The sequence below is a fragment of the Heliconius melpomene genome, chromosome 13 (assembly GCF_056956725.1).
Source record: "Heliconius melpomene rosina isolate 202511_hmr_F chromosome 13, ASM5695672v1, whole genome shotgun sequence".
NCBI lineage: Eukaryota > Metazoa > Arthropoda > Insecta > Lepidoptera > Nymphalidae > Heliconius > Heliconius melpomene.
This window is the reverse complement of record NC_140401.1, coordinates 2,015,259-2,038,345: the sequence shown is the minus strand read 5'-3', so window position 1 is coordinate 2,038,345 and position 23,087 is coordinate 2,015,259. Positions and strand designations below refer to the sequence as shown.

The following is a 23,087-nucleotide window of genomic DNA, read 5'->3' as shown; positions in this document are numbered from 1 at the left end:
ACTTCACCATTATGTATACGAGTATATCAAATCTGAATAAGGAATGGCACCGTATTAGAGAAGAATTTCCGTGATATAAAAATACATCGCGTGAAAATAGATGCGTTGAGTAATTTTTCTTGTTAAGAGGAGATTTATGTTTGTTGGCCCGAAATGGTGTTTGGAATGTCCGCTTGTGTTTTTTTACGCTTATTAACACTGGGCTTCCGACTCATATTAGTTTATAGCTTGACGCTAAGGCTATTATCCAGTTAAGAATAATATATAGCTTTTGGGCAATATGTATAGAAAAGTACAATTTTTTTTCTAAGTTTTATTTGCTCTATATAGTTATTGCTTATATTGTATGCTTAAACATAGTTTTTGTATATTGTTTATATACATTACTATATTAAGATTATCCACACTATACTAAATCCCGTTTGAAGACAGGTACATGTATGTGGGGTCCGATAATTTCGTAAACTCCTCATGCTGAGAGCCCTTCATGCTGTACTAGGTAAATAGACCTCGTTTGCAACTAGTGCTTTTCAATACTTGATATCTTTTAAATTGTATTAAAATGTAAAACAAATTAAAATTTATGAAAAAGTTCAAGTAACCTCTAATATTTATTGTTGTCATTACTAACGTTTAGGAAACATTTTTATACGTAATATAAAGATAACAAGTAACTAAGTAATTCCTTTGTAGGAAATCATTAAAATCAAATAATTTACAAAAAAATTGCGGTTGTCAGCGGTGACTAGCGGTTTTGTAACTGTTACATAGTGATTTTCAACATCTTATTGACTGTCTCTTCATTTTACTTTTCCATCTATTTAAAGGTAGCTGCTTGAAAAACTTCAACGTTGAAGCTTAAAACCTATTGAGTATACTTGTATATATAATATTAATCTTTTTATTTTCTACACGGGCTCGGAGCTATAGTGTATATAGAAGTGAACAGAGAAGACCTAAGCTTACGAATACTTGCCAAATTTCATGATGCTACAGTTATTACACACTTTTATTACATAGTTACGTAGTAACAAGTCAACCTAAAATCGTGTAAAAACTATACATTTATACCTATATATAAAGTTTATAATACTTATATTCCTTATATATAATCATTCAAATTACCAATAACTATTGCAGTACACTTGCCAAAGGCCGTGAAAGTCCTCTAATAAATAATACATTTCGTGAATATTGCCACCTTTAAACTTTAAATTTGAATGTCACAAGTTTTTGCGTTCTAATATATTTTGTATAAATCATTTGGTAAATATTAGGTGCATATTTTAAATTACTTTCGTTGTTTTCCCATAACGTGTAGAGTACGGACAGGTATTTGTATTTTGGAACGAAATACTAAATATTGATTTGAAATTTCCCGCATATGACAGTGTAAACAAAGGGAACCTATTGTCAAGATATCCACTCCGTTCTTCATTTTCTGGCCTGGTCCTTTGTCTTGTTGTCAGAGCGAGGGTATAAAAATAATTCTTTCCCCCGAGTGAGAATCGAATCTAAAACTTTCGCGTTTCGCACAATCTGTTTTAATACTGATGAACCGATAAATTTCCATTCCATTGGTCAAAACGTTTAAGAAGATGACTAGAAAGTCAAGTATGTTTTAAAAATTTATTTTTATATTAGTTAGGTTGATTCGTCAAATCATGAGTGAATGAAAGTAATTATATTTAATTATATATTTGTATATTGAAATTCGTGAAATGAAGACCAAAAATCTTTACTATAAAAGACATTTTCTAAGCAATTCGACCGGGCGTCTTTCGATTGTTACTGTGACATAGTACTATTGGGGGAACGACAATTTATTTGAAACACTCATTCGATTAAGCGGTGTGCTACACTACTAATGAAACGGTGGAATGAAACAATTTCACATTTCTCCCGTATTTCCAAATTGCTCCAGTAAATGTTGTTAGCTTTTTCAATGCTGTTAACAAAGCTACTAACTAGACAAGTTAAATTGTGTCAGTTGACAGCCCAATTTTTTAATTAAATATGGTTAATTTTAGTGCGCGAATGTATGATGTCGAAAGAACTTTGTGTTTTATTTATTGCTATTTGAAAGTTAAAACTTTATTTAAAAGTAAAAAAATTAAAGTTATAACTTTTATTTATCTTTCAAATTTCATGTCGTATACCCTATGAATTTAAATAAATGAGGCCATCGTAGTGCAGGACTCGTTATGGGTTCGATTCACTCAAGGAATATTTAATTTTTCAATTAATATTTAATTTTTCATTTTCTCGCTCTTGTGTCGAGGCAAAGCGCGGCGTTAAATTCCGCCACTCAACACGCAATGCCTCTAGTTAGAGCGGCAATAGATCACAATAAAGTATTTAAATGGTTATTGATCAAATGGATCAAGCAAAATATATACTATATTATATTATTCATATAATAATTTTACTACGAATTTGCTCAATAATATCAACGGAAATAAAAATTACATTTCATCATAGAAATGTTACTTTGACCTAAACTCTATCTACAACGGACGTTTGTTTTCTCATATCATGTAACAGATCTATATTAGTTGATAACAACTGCATTCTACAATACCTCTGCTTGAATGGAACGTATGAGAGCAAAAGTTTTCCTTTTCATAGAACTATAATGCTATTTCCATCCTATCGTTTAAAATAACTTAAGGTACGGTTTTCGCAAAAAAATAAACATCATAAATTAATTATAAAATTGAATGAGTGTCTAAACACTAGGTTCCCTCTGTCTACGTAGCTGTGTGCGGTGCAGCGTGAAATTGAAAATAAAGTAAACGAAAACTAACGAGATGAAAATGAGATGAAAAATTTCTTTTTTAATTTATTTCCATGGAAATACTACGCAAGCTTGTCTTATGGGTAAATTATATTTTTTAACATTATATGGCTTGTATATAAAGCTAACTTAGCTGAAACAAAGTGTCTGAGTCAGCACCAGAGCTTTGAAGCGTATTTTGCTGTTGTTCGGACGCGTATAAGCATTAAAATTTTAATCTCTTTTAGCTTAAAGTGCAGTGTAGTTGACCAATTTACTAAGGAAATTAACATTTTATTTTATTATATTGAAATATTCTTTCATAAACATATATGCATCATTTTATTGAAAAATAATAAATTATAAGGTTCACGCTTTTACCCGCATATCAGGGAAAGTAGAGGGTACCTAGAGCTAGGAGACCCTTTTACCCAATTAGTTGAATACCCGCTTCGTCTACCAGAGGAAATGATAATAAATTAAATATAATGATTCCCCCTAGTGAGGATCGAACCCACAACCGCCGCGCATCAAAAACATTAAAATTATTCTCAATATAACAATATTATTATAATCTTCAATCTGTACAAACCTTTAAATGTTATAAAATAACAATTACATAAATGTCTAAACTGTTCTTAGTCAGTCATATTTAAACATGTTCTAAGCCATTTATACTCTCATTGATACATTTTCAATACACTTTCCCTCCTATTTATGGCTTAGTTGCTTTGTAATAATTATGTGTGGGTTTAGCTTAGTGTGCGACCGGATACGTATAGATTATAATGAATAACATTTTACGATATTAATTATATTAAAAATATATATATTTGAGGCCAACGTAATCTCTCTTTCGGTAATGAATCATTTTCAACAAATTGCTGCGTTAAATGACACCACACATCTTAATGTCTGGAATTCGGACGGAAAGTGGACAACGGAATGTCTAACACTAAGCTCCTTCTTTCACCGCGTAATATACGAGATACTGGGTAAAGCTTAAAAAAATATGCATATGCATATTAATAACATATAATATTAATATGCATTATTTCATCGATTTGAGAATAAATCGTAACAAATAAGTACCTAGTCGCAAAAAACTTGCAATTGCATAAATAGCTGATATAAATACAGTCATATAGTAAGAGATTTTCCAAACTTTTTCAGTTTCAGTTTTTAACAGCTTCAGATACAAATCCTATATTGAATAAGATATATTCATTTTGGGTGTTATTATCAATTCTCATAAGGACAGTACGCTATTATAATAACAAAGCAGATATTTATATGCAAAATACGCGTGTATTGTTAGAAATTTCTCACGGTGTGAAAGAATATTCCTTTTATTGAACATTCTCACACGCGTCCTTCGAACTGTCTGTCGACTTCGTTTATGGGAATGGAGCTTTTTGTGTAAACTGTACGGTTTATATTGCATGCAAAAAGTTTTTCTAATGAACTATTTCCTGTTCACTTCATATAGATATGCGTTACAAATTAAAGTTAAATATAAACACTGATATATCACTATGTTTTCAAACAAAATATAATATCAATATTTATTTTACATACATTCAGCGACATTCTATGTCTTATCGGGAGTTAATTATTCATATTTATTGTCTTATTGGAAAACTTAGATAGTTTTAATTCATTACATAGTATTAAAATGATAAAGTGTCTAAATAAATAAGAAAACTACGTATCGACCTAAGACTGCCATCATATACTCGTATATCATTTCTATTATCAATTGCAACTCTATGCAACGACAACATTCATAAATCTCAATCACAATAACCGCGGGTATTATGGCAGCAGTTGCTTCAACAGCCAATTTATATTACTCGTCTCTGCTATAATAAACTGTGTAAATAATAAAGTACTAATTTAGTATAGCTTTACTAAGTTACTAAGATAAAAGCTAACGAATTATACTTTCATTAAAAAACATCAGCTTCACGCACACAGCAGGGTAGGCAGAGGGAACCTAGTGTTAAGACACTCCGTTCTCCACTTTCTGCCGAATTCTGGATGCATTGTGCGTTGAGTGGCAGACCTCAACGCCGCGCTTTGCCTCGACGCCAGAGCGAAGAAATGAAAATATAAACGTAAATAAATATTTCACGCGATATTTTGCGCCACGATGGTCTCTGCTTTCATTAATTATATATATATATATTGATATAATATATTAATTTGATTTCAGCAAACAGTCATGTTTAACATTTTTTACATAAACAATTTTCCAACATAAACATCTAATAAAAACAAGCTAATTGCAAAAAGTAAACATACAAACATGCCTTTAATAAATTCCCGACCATTACCGCTAAACAAAAAATAAATTAATCATAGTTTTTATCCATCAGTTTCATAAACACTGGTTAATGTTAATTAGAAATTAATTCGCTTAATTAACCGTGTAACTCGGAAATGAATAGCCATTGCTATCTTCATCTTGAGACTTTTCACTGCACAAACATTGTGCACAGACATTGTGCAGGTCATGCATCGCTGACGCGGTTCCCGTGTGAGCTCCCAGACTAGACGACTTTATATCATTATCGTACAAATTCTTATAGCAAATTTTATAATCATATTATATGTCTGTCGGTCTGGAAGCGCTTGAAATTAGACTATACTAGAAGTTTTTTACAATAAATTTAGCATATTTGACGTTACTTTGTTAATTTATAATTACTGTATAGTTTTTCTCAACTTTTTTTTAAGTATAATGGACGTAATATAACTTTTTTTGCTTTAAAATTGCATAATATTAATTAGAATAAATTATACATATTTAACACATTGAATAATCTCACTTGAAACAAGTACATGCTACGAAGATGACTTTTAAAAAACAATGTCAAACGCGCCTATGATCTATAATCTCTGTAGTTATTCGAAAATCATAAAATTTGCAACATTTTACTTCCTCAAAAACATAAAATTATGCAATTTATTATTACGTATTTATATGTGATGTACAATTCACACGTATAAAGGAAGGGTTTCAAGTGTCATCTCATTAGATGCCTCTAAAAATCGTACTTATTTTTGCTTTATTAACATCCTTTTTTACAATTTTCAATATTTATGTATCTCGGTCTAAAAAAAAATTTTAAAATGGTATTCTATACATAAATTATGTAAAGAATAGTTATTGAACCCTAACGCTTTTAAAAAAATAGGTTACATTTTTTTAATAATAAAAAAAAAAATTACCATTTTTTTAGAAGCGTTAGGGTTCAATAACTATTCTTTACATAATTTATGTATAGAATACCACTTTTAGATCTTTCTCTCAGATAGAGACCACGAGTAGGACAAGATGATATATTTATATCAAGCATTTCTAGAAAACGATTTCGTCGATTTCTAGTAACTCTTGAACTACTTTGCTAATGTGCCAGTATGTTACCTAAAATTATTATAATAAGATTATCCAAGTGAATTATGAGGCTGTTTTCGCCTCACAGTTATGTGAATGACCTTTAACTACAGCATAAGAAACTTAAACCTGCCGCATGACATCATACAAAATTGGATGTATCACACGATGACATCAAGTTAGAACATTTATGTTAGAAAAGTGAAGTGTTAGATTTTTAAAAAATACAGACAAATTTGATCTTTTTAGTACAGCTTTTAAATAATATTATTCTATAGACGGTATAAATTTTAAGTTGAAGTTTACATGACTTGTTTAAAAAGTTTAAACATATTCGTTTTGTTTCTTGTATTATGTATGATGTCATTTTCGCAACAAGTATTGTGCTTGAGTAAACACTTAAGCGAAAAAATAAAGAAATTATTAATCTATGGTAGAGCAAGTGATGTAAATAATTGTTACTAGCGTACTACTAAAAATAAAAAAATATAATGCGGTGTTGGGTTCCGTCAACTTAATGAACATGATGTGGAGAATGAAGTATGAGATGTAATTAACATTTTGTAAAATTATTATGTGAATATTATACTAAATACTACATACTATAAAGAATTTAACGTATGTTTAATATGCAGTTAAACCTTGTCCTAATATTAACATGTTATTCTTACTGGTGTAAACGGTGTCAAATACGCTGTATATTAAATATAAATTAAGGATTAAATTATACAACAAGTATATATTTATACGGTTAATGTTTGATTTAATCCGTCTTGGCGCACTTTAATAGCTCTCTCTAAAATCGCGATGATTGTGGGTTCGATCCCCACTCGGAGAAATGATTTATTTAATTTCTCCGCTGGTAAAACAAACCGCGGTATAAAGTTCCATCATTTTGTTCCAATGAGTTTTGAATTCAAACAGAAAGTGGAGAACGGGATATCTTAACTCTATGTTCTCTTACTATAATCTATTTATCATTTATAAAATGTAGTGTAAAATATTAGTATTACAAAGCTATATCTTTAACTTTATAGCATGAAAAAATATTTTTTGTTACTATTTAAAGTCGTTTATTCTTAATCTATATCTACCAATGCTAATAAAGTCAATCCATTCGTGACGATTAGCGTTAAACTGTAATGCGATGAAAGTACCGTATTTTTACTCTCGTCTTAGAAATATTATTAATAATTGCTTCACACGCGATGTGGTCTCATCAATGCATTTCTTGTGATTTTTGCCACAAAAAGAAGTATGCATGTGGCTGACTGCAAAACACAGTATGTTTAAGAACAAATTGTATATCTTTTGAAATTAAATATAAATATATTTTTATTCATCATTTCATCATGTTAAATATATTTTCATTTTCTTCGCTCAGGTATAGAGGCAAAGCGCAATGCCTCCAGAGTTCGGAGGAAAGTGAGTGTCTTGATGGGAACGCAGTATCTTAACACTAAGTTCCCAGTTTCCCTCAGCCTACCTTACTATGTGCGAGATACAGCGTGAAGCTAGAATTTTTTAAATTAAGTGGGTGTTAAGATCATACAATTCTACGAATATGCTCGTGACCTTTCAATATGATAAGGCAGAAATATCCTGAACTTCTCACTAAACTACCTACAAGCGAGATGATATAAGGTATTATAATTGAGTTGTTCAACATACAACGTAATTGCTATTCGAGTGCAAAGCGGAGTGCATATATTACGAAACACGAAATGCCAAACGGTTGCAGGTCAAGGGGAATAGCCAGTACTGTATAGATATAGAGAAATTGCAATGCACTTTTTTAATTATATTTTTATTTTCAAGGCTTTGAAGGTTCTTTAAAGAATGTTTCAAGACACTAGATTGATAGATATTTAGGGACAATGCGTGTTGAGATGCGTAACTCAGCGCTGGGCTTTTACCTTAATGCTAGAGCGAGGAGATTAAAATATTAATAAATAATAATGCTTTCATCCGAGTCAGGATCGAAGGTCGAGTTATAGTCACACCCTCATTCCTCTACGCCACGACTAGCTTCATGAAGAATATGTACTATTTAATAATTACATTTTTGAAGTCTAATTTGTTTAGATGTTTTTGCGTGATCGAGTAATAAACATCCGAACATACATACTTTCACATTTATATTATTACCAGTATTCCGTGGCATGTGGCCGCACGCGGGCGGTTCACGCATCGCCGCTCGTATCACGTGAGATGTCACATTGCTATGCATTATGCTAAACACTCGTTGTTATGAGTTAAGTTGAGACAACTTACATGCTGTATGAGAAATCTTAATCTGTTTACTTTCTTTTAATCTGTGAATAGAATTAGATTTTCTTTGAAGAGTCTCTGAAGGTCGTGTTGCAGCGGCACAAACTGTGACTGTAAACGCGACTGGTTGTAGATTCGATTTCCACTCGAGGAAATGAAATATTTATTTATATTTACGTTTTTATTTCTTCACTCTAGTATCGATGACCGTCAAGTCAACACGCAATGTTTCCGGAAATCGGCGGAAAGAAGGGAACGGAGTGGCTTAACACTAGGTTCCCTCTGCTTACCCCACTGTGTGCTACAGCGTGAATTTGTTTTATTTTTTCAAATATGAAAATTATTTAGTACCACATATACCTACTTCAAATAAGGATTTATCTCTAAACTTTTCATTTTCCAATGTATAAAATTTAATCAGTAAATATAAAAACTAAATACATATTTAAATCGTGTTGCAGAGTTTCCTAGCGGCGAATGCCAAATGCTGGTGGGCGGGGGCCCTCGCCGCTGCCACGGCTGAGCTCCGTTACGCCGGCTACGTGTCCCCTGGGGTGCTCCTTGTAGCGGGGGCCCCACGCGCCTTGGAGACCGTTCGGGGGGCCTACTCGCGGTCTGTGCTGAAGCCCCCACCTACTTATTTGATATGTGGACTTGGTATGTACTAATCCTTTATCCTTTATATTATTCTGTAGTAACGTTTATGCTTTATTACTTTTTCTAAATCCATTTTGTGGTTATTGCGTGAAAGGGAAACAAACATCCCTTTTCATCTTTCACAATTATAGTATCCTATCCTATATCTTATAAAACAAAGTCGCTTTTCGTGTCTGTCTGAACTTTCTAACTCTTCTTCTTCTAAACCACCCAAGGGATTTTTATGCGGTTTTCACCATTAGGTCGAGTATTTCTCAGGGAAGGTTTATATATAGTTTATTATTTGTACATTCTTATTTAAATTAATATAAATACGATAAATGTGTATAAAGTCCTACCCGTTGAGACACTTTCGCGCATGCGCTGATTTAATGGTAAGTACTACATGAAAATAATGTACTGGAGTATTATTCCTCTTAATAAGATCTACAAAAAAGTCCGCGATAGCATATTTTTATCTTTTAAGAATAACGCGTAGTGATCATATTTCTGTCTAAAAATAGTAATTTCAATATATTTTTTATTGTGAGGGATATTTTTCCATAATGGTATTAATCCTTATCCTTTAAAATACTTTATTAATTTTCAACGTTAAACGAAGATAAAATTTGCTTTTTAAACTATTTCGAAATTGCGAATAGTATTAGAGAAAAACGCATTTAATTGTTGACACATCATGCCGTTGACACATCAGCTGTGCCGACTCAAGTTTTACTTATCCCTTACTCTCAGCATATAAATAAGTATATTAGTTACGTTGGCCATTTAATGTAGATCAAAACTGTCTTTTACTGTTTTTTCATTTTAATAAGTACTTTAGAAGTTGTTACAATATCAAAACATCCTTGCCGCCCCGCGACGTTTTGCTTATACAAGCGCGTCATGAGCAGTCATCGGTGGTTCCGTGGTAGAATGCTCGCCTGCCACGCGGGCGGCCCGGGTTCGATTCCTGGCCAATGCATTCTATTTAATTTTCCTGACAGGCAGCCACGTAGTGCTTGCTTTTCATCAGGGACAGAATACCCTCTTCAGCATTAACCACAAGCTCGAACAAAAAACCCGCCCGCTATAGAGGCATAGCAACGAAGATTTAGATGCGTTTGCACGTATTGGATAATTGGAGTTGAATGTATTATTTCAGCGCGATATATTTGGTTTCATATTTTTTGTAGTAGTTATTAGTAGGTAGGCTTTTGTTTATAATTTCTTGCGTTTAAAAATAGTCATTTAACTATCTAAATATAGTCATTTAAAAATATTTTAATAAGTACTTGAAAAGAATAGTAGCACAGATTTAAAATTACGGTACCTACTAAAAAATCCTTGCTGTGTAAAACAATTGGAAAATCCTTATTGAAACTACGAAAATGCGGGTTGCATTAGAGTTTAATTAATTTTCACATTATCTTAAGTGCTTTGCAAACATACATTATATGAATAATCAAGTAGTAAAAGCGGGCGAAGCCGCAAGGGGGTCGCTAGTGTGCAATAAAATACTTAACGACGAACTAACGAAATTCTTGTCATTCAATATGTTAGTATTTTACTTAAAAGTATTATATAGCGAGATTATTCAAAAGAAGCATAAGCTAAGTACAATACAGTACAAATAAAAAATCTCCGTAAAGCCTTTACGCATATGTGATTTTTCAGTGAGGGATGATAGAAAGGGGTTATAATCTGTGTATAAATATCAGTCAAAAATTTGAAGAACCTCCTCTTACTGAGATGAAAACATAAAAAAGGTTTTAATACATCTGTCTTTACTGAAAATATAAATTATGCATCGCTCTGGTGTAGAGGCAAAGCGTGGCGTTGAGTTTTGCAACTCAACACGCAATGCCTCCAAAATTCGGCTGAAAATGGGGAACGGAGTGCTAAACACTAGACTCCCTCTGCCTAACCTGCAACATGCGGGATAAGCGTGAAGCCAACAAAAACGTAATTGTAATATTAGTACGTATTCAGTAAGTAAGGTCAAGTAATGTATCCAACATTCTCACGGCCTACAAAGCAGAGCTAAGTGCGTCCTACGCGCCGGCCCACGGCCTTGCAAGGACATCCTATTGTAATAGCAGCTTTGTTTCGAGCCACGGGACCGGTAAATGTTTTGTGTTTAACTTATATTGTAATGATAACTGGTTTTCATTGATTCTATATATATTGCATATACATATGTATATTATACATACATACATTTGAAGTATGTGACTGTAAATGCGACATGTTCTGGGTTCAACACTTCTGGTGGTGGTTCTCCGTGGAGTTCCGCAAGTCAACACGCATGCTTCTAGAATTCGGCGGAAGTATCTTAATGAGAACGGAGTGTCTTAACTCTAGTTTTCCAGATTTTAATGTAACTTACACTATTGAAGTAGGTACCAGAAGCCTATTTAAACAGCGACTTCGGGTTATATTACCCTTTAGGTCGATGTCTTTTAACAAGGAGAAAATGGAAAATGTGATTTATGTCTAGTTTTTGCTTTCCCATAAAATGAAAGAGATGCGTAATGTAACATTCTAAAACGACAAAATAATATATTTACTGCTACAAAAGATTTTAAAGAACATATGAAACTCTAAGACCAACTTTGTAAAAAGGCATCTCCAATAATTCACTAACTTAATAGTGTCACGTGCTGTTTGTCGCTCAGTGCCTTGAATCGTATCTGCAAAGTTTCCCAACATTTTTGGCATAACATCAAATCTATACAGCTCGACGCAGAACGATAAAAATTTAGTTTAAGTTCCCAACTTAACCTGAATTTAAAGCCGTTATTGCAAATTGAAAACCGTAAATCACTAACAGGAAAGCCAGCAACTGCAAATACCTTAAAGCACTTGTTCGACAAACATATTGTTCCGAACTAAGTAAAGAAATATAAAGTTACTTACTCATCAGATACTTTTGCATATAATATATTTTTCTTCTGATTCTCAAGAGAATTTCGAAATAAATAAAATTGAAAATAAATAAAAAAATATTAACAACATAAATAACTTGTAACAAGCGTATAAGAATTTCGACGTAGCTTGATGAGAACGACGACGTATGGCTTAGTGGTTAGAGCGCCTCACCTGTTTCCAGGAGGCGCGGGTTCTGTCCCGCTACATTCAAAGTTTTATACGTATTCTAACTAGGTAAAAAAAGTATTTCCATATAAAAATTTATTCATTTGTAAAAAATAATTGTAAACACATCTTTATAATAAAGTATGGCAACTTTTAACAAACAGTCCTACGGAAATGACTCTTAACCGCAATGTCTCATTGTAGTAGACAAGTTTCCAAATAAATCTTCGTTTAAAGTTCACGACCCGGTGACAGGTTTCAACTTCCAGTACTACATTTGCAGTTTGTACTTTACAATTGGTGTTTATTTTTTATTATTTTACTAGTACTTACGTTAATAAAGAAGAATATGTATATTTTTTTATTTTGAAGTAAAAACTGTACTACTTTTTTTGTATAATGGAAATACCTTAGTACATGGTACTGATTATAGTTGATATTTTTTTAAGCGTAAGGTCTAAAAGCCCAGCCTAACACTAAGTAAAAGAAAAACTATACGAAAAACTATACTTCTATTTTATAACTTACTTATAATATAGAAGTAAAATAGTATTAATAAGATAGTTATTTCGTTATTTAATTCGTTTATCGCTGTTCTTGGCACGGAATGATGAAATTACGTTCATTTTATGTCAAAAATTTGAATTTTTGTGTTATTATAATTTTTGGTGATTTCCTCCAAGCACCAGCTACACATTCAGTATAATCGATGTGGAGCGGAACTGCATAGTTTTTTTAAACTGGTTGCGAATATTTACATTTACTTTCTTCGATATTTAAGGCCCTTATGTTCGCATCAGATCACGATATATGTATTTATAATTAACATCTCCTATAGAGAGGTAAAAGAAATCGGTTCAACTTTAAATATAATGGAATGGAAAGCAATCGAAATTCCATTTCGAAATTAAGCTTGTTCTTAGAAATTGGGCCAAGTGCAGTTGTCATTTCCTAAGTGTTTATATTTATAGCTCTACGTAACTTTAATAATATAATTAATATTATTTTTGTTAATGTACATTAAAAAAAATGTATATAAGATTATTACGCCTAAATATGTCAAAATAAAAGATAATAATTACTTATATAAAACATTTTTTTTTGTTTTCACGCTGTATCTCCCACACAACAGTTCCCAATTTTCCGGCAAATTCTTCAGACATTGCTTGTTGATTGGCGGAACTCGACGCTGCAAAATATTTAAATGAGTATTTATAAAATGAAAGATCTATTCAACGCTCAAATGTCATTATTCAGGAGAAATCCCAACATTATATGAAAAATGCCGATACACTAAGCAGAAATGGATAGGCTGTAACGGCCAGTTTGTTATAAACGTTATTAATCTGACTTACGGGCTTAAACATATAAATTTTGGTATTATTTATCGCGATATCTGACACGTGAGTGGGCATGAATGAAATAGTTATCCTGGTATTATAGCTTACTTTACAAACCGACACGTTCCATTCATATTGTTACATCTCAGTTCGTCGACACCCACCATCGGCTTATATCTACCATTTAATATTATATTGGAATCAATTTATCTGGCGACAGTTTAGAATGACTGAAAACTTCCATGGCTAACATGGAACAGCCTAGCAGGGCCTAAGTATTGGTTATACAAAACCTTCGACTCTATGCTTCTACAGATAGAGTTGTTCTATAGAGGTAGAGGTAGAGGTAGTCGCGTGCGTTTTGAACCTAAATAATTTCCATTTCATAATACTGTAACACCTTTCTTCGGTTTCTACTTGAGATTTATGAACGGATTTTCGCTTGGAGCCTAAACGGAATTGATGTTGTAGAGTTTTCATGTTGAACCTCGTTCGTTAAACAACGCGAGTGTTTACTTCAATAATTCGAGATGCTTTATTTTGCCCCTGGGCGATCGCTTTCAGGTATTTTAACGTGTAGTTTATAGGAGATTATGGTTTGTACATTGTAAAGTGAATTAATGTAATGGATTATTTACTTTATTATAGTAACATACATATATTTGTGGAAGTTTTTTATTTATTTCTATATAAACGTTTCTGAAATTTAATTTGACTATGTCTATATAATATTATATGTTATATTGTGTGCCAAATTATATTAGATTTTTTATTATTATAGATTTATTTCGTTAAAGTATGTCGTTAGATATAAAGACATACATAATATTGTAATTGTTATTATATATTTTTTAATCTTATACTTTAAAATTCTATATATATTAATTTACTACTGTAAATATGAAAGGCTTATCTTTTATCTATATACTCATAAAGTGCGCGTTTAGGCATCCTAAAATTGGACGGAAGGTATGTCCAAGTGCGCTAATGTATAACGAAATATTTTACTAGGTTCTTCCCCTTGCCTGGCCTTGCAAAGAAAGCTGCAAACTCCAAACCCAAAAAATGTCACCAATCTTACAAGAAACCATACATTCATCAAATTTATTATTATAAACAAAGAACACCTCATGAATAAAATTTCAATTGAGATACAATCTTAACGGTATTGCCAGTATTAGTTCCACAAATGCAAACAAAGTATTATCCTTTAGTCATTGAAATATCCGTGTGAGATATACAACGAGATAAATGTAATCCATTCCGCTTGCAGATAGCACGTGACATATCGAAAATTGATCGCTATTGTTTTGACTATGTCAATATTGCACTTTATAGCTTTTAAACAACGTGAAATGGAACTCATGCGTAATACATAATAATTGTTTTATAAATAGTAAGATTCTTATTATAATTTTCCATTTATCTGATGCCTTTTAATGTGATAGTTACAATTTTTTTTAGCTTTACGTAGAACTAAAATGTAGTGTTTAACCACTCCGTTCCCATTAAGACAATTCCCAGTTTTCTGAAAAGTTGGCGTAGTGGCGTAGTTTAACGCCGCGTTTTTCCTTATCTTTATGTATTGATGAAATACAATGATACAATTAATTTTACTTAAGAAACAACTGATATTTTGGTACTTTAAAGATATCCAACGTTCCTGTAAAGAGGCTAATGTTCAAATAATGTTCTCTAGCGTAAGTACTGCTCTAGAAAATTATAATAAAATAAACTCATTTTCTATATTTGGCTATCAAACGTATTTTAGATATCAACGTGTTTCAGCATTATCTGCCTGTATTGTCAGTTATCTAACTGACAGACAGACTGTAGTACAGACTTTCACAAATAGTAAGGAAATTAAATACACTTATTAAATTTATTACAGTTTCAAATTATCACTTATTCGAATAAATAAATATAATATGTATATAAAAGTTTACAAAGCCATCTTTTATTACAGTTCTCTAAATAAAAGTTTTTATCGTAAACAAGTAGCTTTTAAAAAATGTATTCTAAAAGGATGTTATATTTATAATATGAAATGTAGGCTGTAACAAATTTGCGTTACAATGGATAGTTAGGTAAGCCATGAGATTTATATAAACATAAAAACTCCCTGACAATATGATATAAGATATTGTTGCGAGTGGACTGCTTTTCCTTATTCACAAAGTAACGTACGTTACGTTTTGATGTACGGAAATATATTAAAAAATATTTTTACGAAATACGTATACGTATATGAATGCCTTAACTATGTCTTTATAATAATTATTATTACTAGTCATCGCCCGCGACTTTGAATGAGTAGACATTAAGATATAAAATAGAAAATCCCGCAATTACCGTAGGAATTTCGAGAAATCCTCTTATAGTGCTTCCCTCCTAGAACCTAATTATATGTCAAATTTCAACTTTTTAGGCTTTATCAGTCAATCAATAACGGTAGAGTATTATTCATATATAAAACACCTGTTATTAGGCAAATTAATAATTTCGTAACCGAACTGTAAATCAAAGAGTACGATCGTGCACATCCTGCTTATAACTGGCTCTACCTTTCAAAACCACACTAAATATTCCGCTGTCAATCATAACTTCCTGGCCTTGCCGATGATGGTGACGAGGCTGTAGTCTGTACCACTAAAGTACTTAGATAATTGACACTTTTATTGCAGGTTTATTGGCACAAGAAAATTATACTTATCACGTTGAACTAATTGGATTACGTCGGTTAATTTGCTTAATTTCGGTTCGTGATTTGTTTTTCTTATTAAATAATACAAGTTGTACAGCGGATATTATAATTTAGTTGAAACTAGGAAAACAGTTGACAACACTTCAATCGTTAAGTCGGAAATTTTCGAATTTATTTTCCAACAAGACCAGTCTAGGATATTTACAAATGAAATTAAAGTAATACCTTATTATTTAAGGTTTCGTACCTTTTAAGGAAAAAAGGAAGCCTTATAAGATCACTTTGTTGTCCATCTATCTGTCTGTCAAGAGCCTGTATCTCAGGAACGATTGGAGATATGGAATTGAAATTTACACCATATACTCATCTTCGGCCCCATAATTTCCTGAAAAGAACGTATTTATTAAAAAAAAAGATATAGGTTGCGTTCACAGCTACATTTGTAAAAGATTCTCTTCGTCTAAAAGATATATAAAAGTAATTAATTAATTAGTCATAACCCAAGTGAAGTGAAAACAATAATAATTTTAAATGAAGTGTTTACCAAAGAAAGCATGGGAATCACGCCAATAATAAAATACATCCGCGTTAAAGATATCGCGTCAAAGATCGAGATGCAAACAATGACGGAGATGGTTATCTGCCGTCCTGATAAGCTGTGAATGGAAACTGTGGTTATCGTAAACTATCTAATTTAATAAATTCAAAGTTTGAGCATTCGCTTTTTATTGCTCTTTGCGTTAGAAATGGAATTATGTAATTTTTGTATTATAACTGCTCAGTACTTATTACATTGTATTGCCTATTAAGTGTTAATTAAAGCTTCACGATGTTATGCTTAAAGTAGGATAGGCGGAGTGAACCTAGAGTTAAGACACTCTGTTACCCATTTTTCCTCTCAATTTTCGAGACATTACGGGTTGACTAGCTAGTCAGCAGTAACTAGCTAGCTAGTTACTAGAGCGAGGAAATGAAAATAATTTGTTGTTTCAAATGGGAATCGAACCCACACTTGTCGAGCTTACACAAATAACGAGGGTATATTTATAACAGTTTAAAATTGGCATTAAAAATATATAAATTTGAACATTGCGGGATTCAATTTGGCGACTTTTGGAAATATTCCAAAAGCTCTAGTCAATTAAGCCATACGTTCTTATACGTGTATTCTGCATTTATTATACGTTTTGTAATTATTCCATATCTGACTCATTTTTAAGAAGAATAAATAATGATAATTAGTTGTAATGGAATAGCCCGAAAACTATTTAATCATCCAACTTTTTTCAAATTTTACTAGTGAAATAACATAAAAACTCTCTAATTTCAGTGTATCTATAGCTAGTTAGCAAAAACATCACAGTACATCCCTATTACAACAAAAATATAGCACCAACTAGTAGATAAGTCTCGTTGAAGTCAGTATAAGGAGATTACATAAGTAATTCTAGTACTTAAGTGAGCTCCATGGCGAAACTGAAATTCTAAAGTAAACTATGATCACAACTAACAAGGCGGAATAAATCTCCGAGTAAAGTAAATACATATAAGTTACAGCAAACTCGTTATGTAGAACTGTACTGCTGGAGTCAGACAGACATCCGTCCCATGAAGGAAATATAAATCAAGAAAGGATGCCGATGTTATATAAATGTGGAGAAGAACTATTGTTGATGAATAAGAATTTGAAATGGGAATTGGGTTAATTTCACTACACTGAGTTACGCAATCACATATTAATATTTAATTTATTTTTGTGCCAACGTGTAATTTTTCGTTTTTTTGTTTTTGATTTTTTTTTCTTAAAAATTGACAGTTGTAATAAAAAGATAATAATTTTTAATTGGTAAATAAATGTACTATTTAATTAACTTTTAAAAATATATAAAAAAAGTTTTGTATATCTCATTACATTGTTTACTCGCTAATTACGAATATGGTCAGTTGTTTATTTGACCACACCAAAAAAACATTTCCTCAATTAGACTAATATATAAATTTAAACAAATCCTGCCTCTTCTAATTATAAAATAACAATATTTCTTAATATTTTTCTTATCAACATCATAGATTAACCTAGATTACAAAACAAACCCATGTTAGGCTCAGGGCTGAGACAATGCTATTGCAAATTAAACAGTACGTGCAGCACTAATGGCTGGTATTTGTTGGTACTTGGCCCTGACTGTGATATATGCTGACATCGTGTGGGAAAATTATAAACTAGCGATTTATTACCATGAAACGGCTATGTCAATGTAATGAAGTGTACTGTCGCACTCTATTATGTAAATAACGATGATAGAACCGCCTGGTGCCTTGAAAACGTGGTTATAAATCCTTTTGTATATTATTATCTAGATAATCAATCTTTTTGATAGAAATATTCATGACGACGGTTGAAAAGTAATTGTTTTGTATGGATATTGATAATTTATTTATTTGCATGCCTATCTGTGGGTAAGTTGGTTAACGTAATCAATCATTTGGACCTACAGATGTGTAGTTCTATATCGCCTTTATATAATTCTATTTACCTCTTTGTGGTTGTAAAAACTCACTTATGAGAATATTTATATGTATTAACCTCAGTTAACTTTTTATTATAATTCATTCACCATAATGGGAATCGAACCGACGACCCTCGCATTTACAGTCAAACGCTTATACCACTACCCCACAGAGGCAAAGTTATATTAGTACTGAAATTAAGTGAAATTACACGTAGAGTCGCTTTATGCTCATTACTTTCACTACGACGACCTTCATGGACCTTGCGCTCCTAATCTCGCGCCCCAAATGCGGATGCTCTATCATTGATCGCACTTATATAATGCTTTTAAGTTTTATTGTAATGAAATTTACTAATGAATTACATAACAATTTGATGCACTACTTTTAATTTAGATTTAATTTATTAGTATTCTTAAAAATCTCTCAAACGATATACGAAAGATTTTTTGATTTATTTTGAGATTTCATTGTTTGTCGAAGTAGTCAGTATGTTCCTTAATAACCCCAGTCTCATCATTTAGGCATTGTCTATAGCAGTCTCTTAGGTTACGACATACCACTTTCGTTTCATACATCGTCATCAACCTCCTCATACATCGTCCATGCTTTGTAACTTTCAGTATCATTGAAACGTACATTGTTACCGATGTCTTCATATTTCTTCTTAATGCATACTCTGGGAAATTAAGAAGAGAAATAAATTTAAGAAGCTTTAAAGTTGGCAGAAAATTTAACAATATCAGGTTTTTTTTATGGAACAAGACAGGTTCCCTTTTACTCTGTTATATGGGACGCAGTTAAAAAAGATCAAAACAAATATTATTAAAAACCATTAATAAAAAATCCTTACATTTGATAATACTTTTAATTGTCTAGTTAAGTCGTATTATGCAAGTTATTTAGTAATATAATACAATCTCGTTATAATACCCGATATTACAGGCACGTAAAACATGAGTCTAGAAATGAATTTGCTGTCGCATTTGAATTGCAAATGTCCGCCGCTAAACTACAGTATCATCTAGTTATATTTTTATGATCGTGGTAAAGTAAGCTAGAAACGAAGCTGTTCTTTTAAAATAACTTTAATTTATTGTAGAAAAAGTAGAAAAAGTAGATATAGTGGTAATACAATTGAAACAATCATAAGAGGATGCTAAACGTATCTGCTTCGAAATTTACATGCGGAAAATGTTATTATAAAAATAATAAGACAACAGTAAGGTTCTAAGATATCGTACGCACATTCTTTAAATAATAAATTTATTTATTTATTGTTTATTTTATTTTAATACTTTATTACACCATAATTGATATTAAATAACTAAAACACAAAACGAAAAACAAACAAAAAATAAATTAACTTAAACAAAAAACAGAAAAAAAGAAACAAATGAAAAAAAAAAACAAAATAAATTTGTCATTAATACCAAAACATATTCTTCAATGATGTATAATTCTAATACAAATAATATAATTAGACATTTTCTTAAGGATATGGTCGATCCACACACTGTGCACTGTGCGAGTGTGTCGTGACTGCACCTGACCTTCAGTGTTACATACTGTTTTATGTTAAACAAACCAGAATGCGTATATAAATCCGGATAGCACGAGGTGTGGTGCTTTGTTAAAGGTCAATTTATATATTAGACTAGCGGACGCGCGCAACTTCGCTTGCGTATTTAGGGGGAATTCTAATATCCCATGAAACATGTGTTCAATGAAATATTTTTAAGAGTCTAAATATCAAACTTTATAAAAATCGGTGGCGATTTAATGATTTTTCCATACAAACTTTCAACCCCTTATTTGCACCGTGAGGGGGTGACTTCTAGAAAACCATGAAACACATGTTCAAATTAATATTTTTAAGAGTCTAAATTTAAATTTTTATAATAATCGGTGGCGTTTTAAAGATTTTTCTATACAAACTTTCAACCCCTTATTTGTACCCTTAAGGGGAGAATTCTAGAAAACGATGAAACACGTGTTCAATTAAATACTTTTAAAAATCTAAATTTAAAATTTTATAAAAATCGGTGCCGATTTAAATTTTTTTCCATACAAACTTTCAACCCCTATTTCGCCCCTTTAGGGTTAAAATTTTTCAAAATCCCTTCTTAGTGGATGTCCAGATTACGATAGTAAACATCTGTCCAAATTTCATGTTTCTACGCACAGCGGCTTACGCTTTACGGCTGTGCGTGCGTCTTACCTCAGTCAGTGAGGACAAGTCCTTTTATATATATAGATTAAGTACTTATGACTCATATAAAGAAAATAAAAAAATGTAAATTCGTGAATATTTTGCATTCAGAAGATAAAAATAATTGTAATAAATCACTTAGGTGGGGTGGGTTTGGTGTAGGAAAATAGCGCTTTCCTAGTAAGAATTCCAATTTCATAACACTATATAAATATTTCAAACAAACATCATTCATAATAGTATTTTTTTAATCGCAATTATTATTTAAATCAATATGAAGGTATAATTTATTTATAAAAATTCTATTAAGACTGCAGAATTACATCTGTATTAAGGAAAAACTACTAAATACCTCTCATGTAGAGTTTGCAATGTATACCTAGAGTCGGTAAAAAAATCAGCAAATGAAGCGTCTTTTTATAGTAGTCAATCTTACTAAAACTGTAATAATAATGGCTGTTAAAAAACTAAGTTTAGTCCTTTTTTTACTTACAGTTTAATTAATATATTTCTTTAGATTAAAACTCGTACATGGTAAGTAGTCAGAGGGAAGGAGGAAGGGTAAGCCACTCCGTTCCCTACATTCCACCTAATTTTCAAGACATTGTGTATTCATTGCACTTAACGCAGCATTTTGTCTTGTTACCAGAGCGAATAAATAATAATAATTCATTTCCTCAAATGAACTGCGCTACAAAAGGGTGTCATTTCCTTACAGGTTATTTCATATAGGTACATAAAGAATACAATTCACCTTTTCAAATTAAAAACGGTATAAAGTGTAAATGTAATTGGAACCGTTATTGTCGAATTAAGTAGATAATTTAATTTTTTGAATGGAAATTTATTTCGATTTCTTATTCACTTTAATATGCACTTTCTTTTTATAATGTTCGATGTTTGAGTAGATAATAATGAGAATACGTGTTAAACAAATTTCGCAAAGAGTAACAAAGTATTATTTATAAAATTGAAAATGGATTCTGATTAAGATGCTCTAAATTTTTGGCCAAGATCTCTATAGAATGAAATTTCATAGAACATTGTATATTTGAATTACGTTACGTAGATCGTTTAGTAAATATTTAAGTGCATATAAAGCAAAGTATTTATACATATAATTATCATATATTAATACACCACCAATTAAGCTATTGCTTTATCTATCTACTTCCTAAATTTTAGAAAGATATGTGAAAATAAAAAATAAAACAACAATAAATAAAAAAATCTACAATCATTCGTTGTTAATATAATATTATAACCCGTACCCGTATTACATATACTAACATCCGGTTCCTATTTCATAATTCACACGTCATAAACTCATACTAGCGTAAATTTAACAATCAGTGACAGTTACATCAAATACGAGAGGAATAAAAGCCCCCACACGAATAGTACTCAAGCCTGACGAGGTTCAGAACAGCTAAGCCAATACTATCTCTCAAATCAACAATCACCTGTTGTTATTTGTATTGAAAAGTAATCAATCAAATTGATACTTAAAAATAAAACACAAATATACTTTATAATACATTTATATAAAGTTCATAATAGTAATTAAAAGAAGCTTCCATATACTGGTAGTAAATCTCGATAGGATCTGAGCGTGACTTCTGGTCGCAATAGCATCTTTGATCTTTGATGCGAGCGTCGATCGTCTATACCGAATTATACGGCGCACCGAAGTCATTAGCGGAAATAAATAATAAAATAAGTAATAAATTGCTTCTTCTTCTTCTAAACTTCGGGTGATCGGACTTACTGAAGGTTATTTTTTAACCATCTCGAGGTGTAGCTCTGTAATAAGAATAAGACATTATCATGTACGATAAGTTCGCTTTCTTTCCATTCACGTTTATATTTTTTTTTGTATGACGATTATATAGCTAGTGTCTTACTTTGTAAGTGTGGTGTAAAGTCACTCCTTTTTCTTCGATTTAGAGACTTCGATGTAGATATAGTTGAAAGTGATATAGCACTAATATGTATTTGTGTAATTGACAGGGATCAAATCTTCACAATTTTTCCCGCTTTTAATGATTTTTATAAAAACTCAACGCTCTTTCCTGTCAGAGAGAGAAAATAAAAATAATTACCCGAATCGAAAGGAATCGAATCCACAATTATCGTGTGACAAC

At 31.5% G+C, this 23,087-nt stretch overlaps 1 protein-coding gene across 2 annotated transcripts in view; it reads left to right on the top strand.

Annotated features, from left to right (window-relative positions):
* The window catches only part of ko (Stork-head domain-containing protein knockout), a 375,904-nt gene that overhangs the window by 298,723 nt on the left and 54,094 nt on the right, over window positions 1-23,087 (top strand). For both annotated transcript variants that reach the window (XM_085195802.1, XM_085195801.1), the window contains exon 3: window positions 8,909-9,104. In XM_085195802.1, the coding sequence (XP_085051928.1) occupies window positions 8,909-9,104 (196 nt within the window). The remainder of the gene's footprint in view (window positions 1-8,908; window positions 9,105-23,087) is intronic.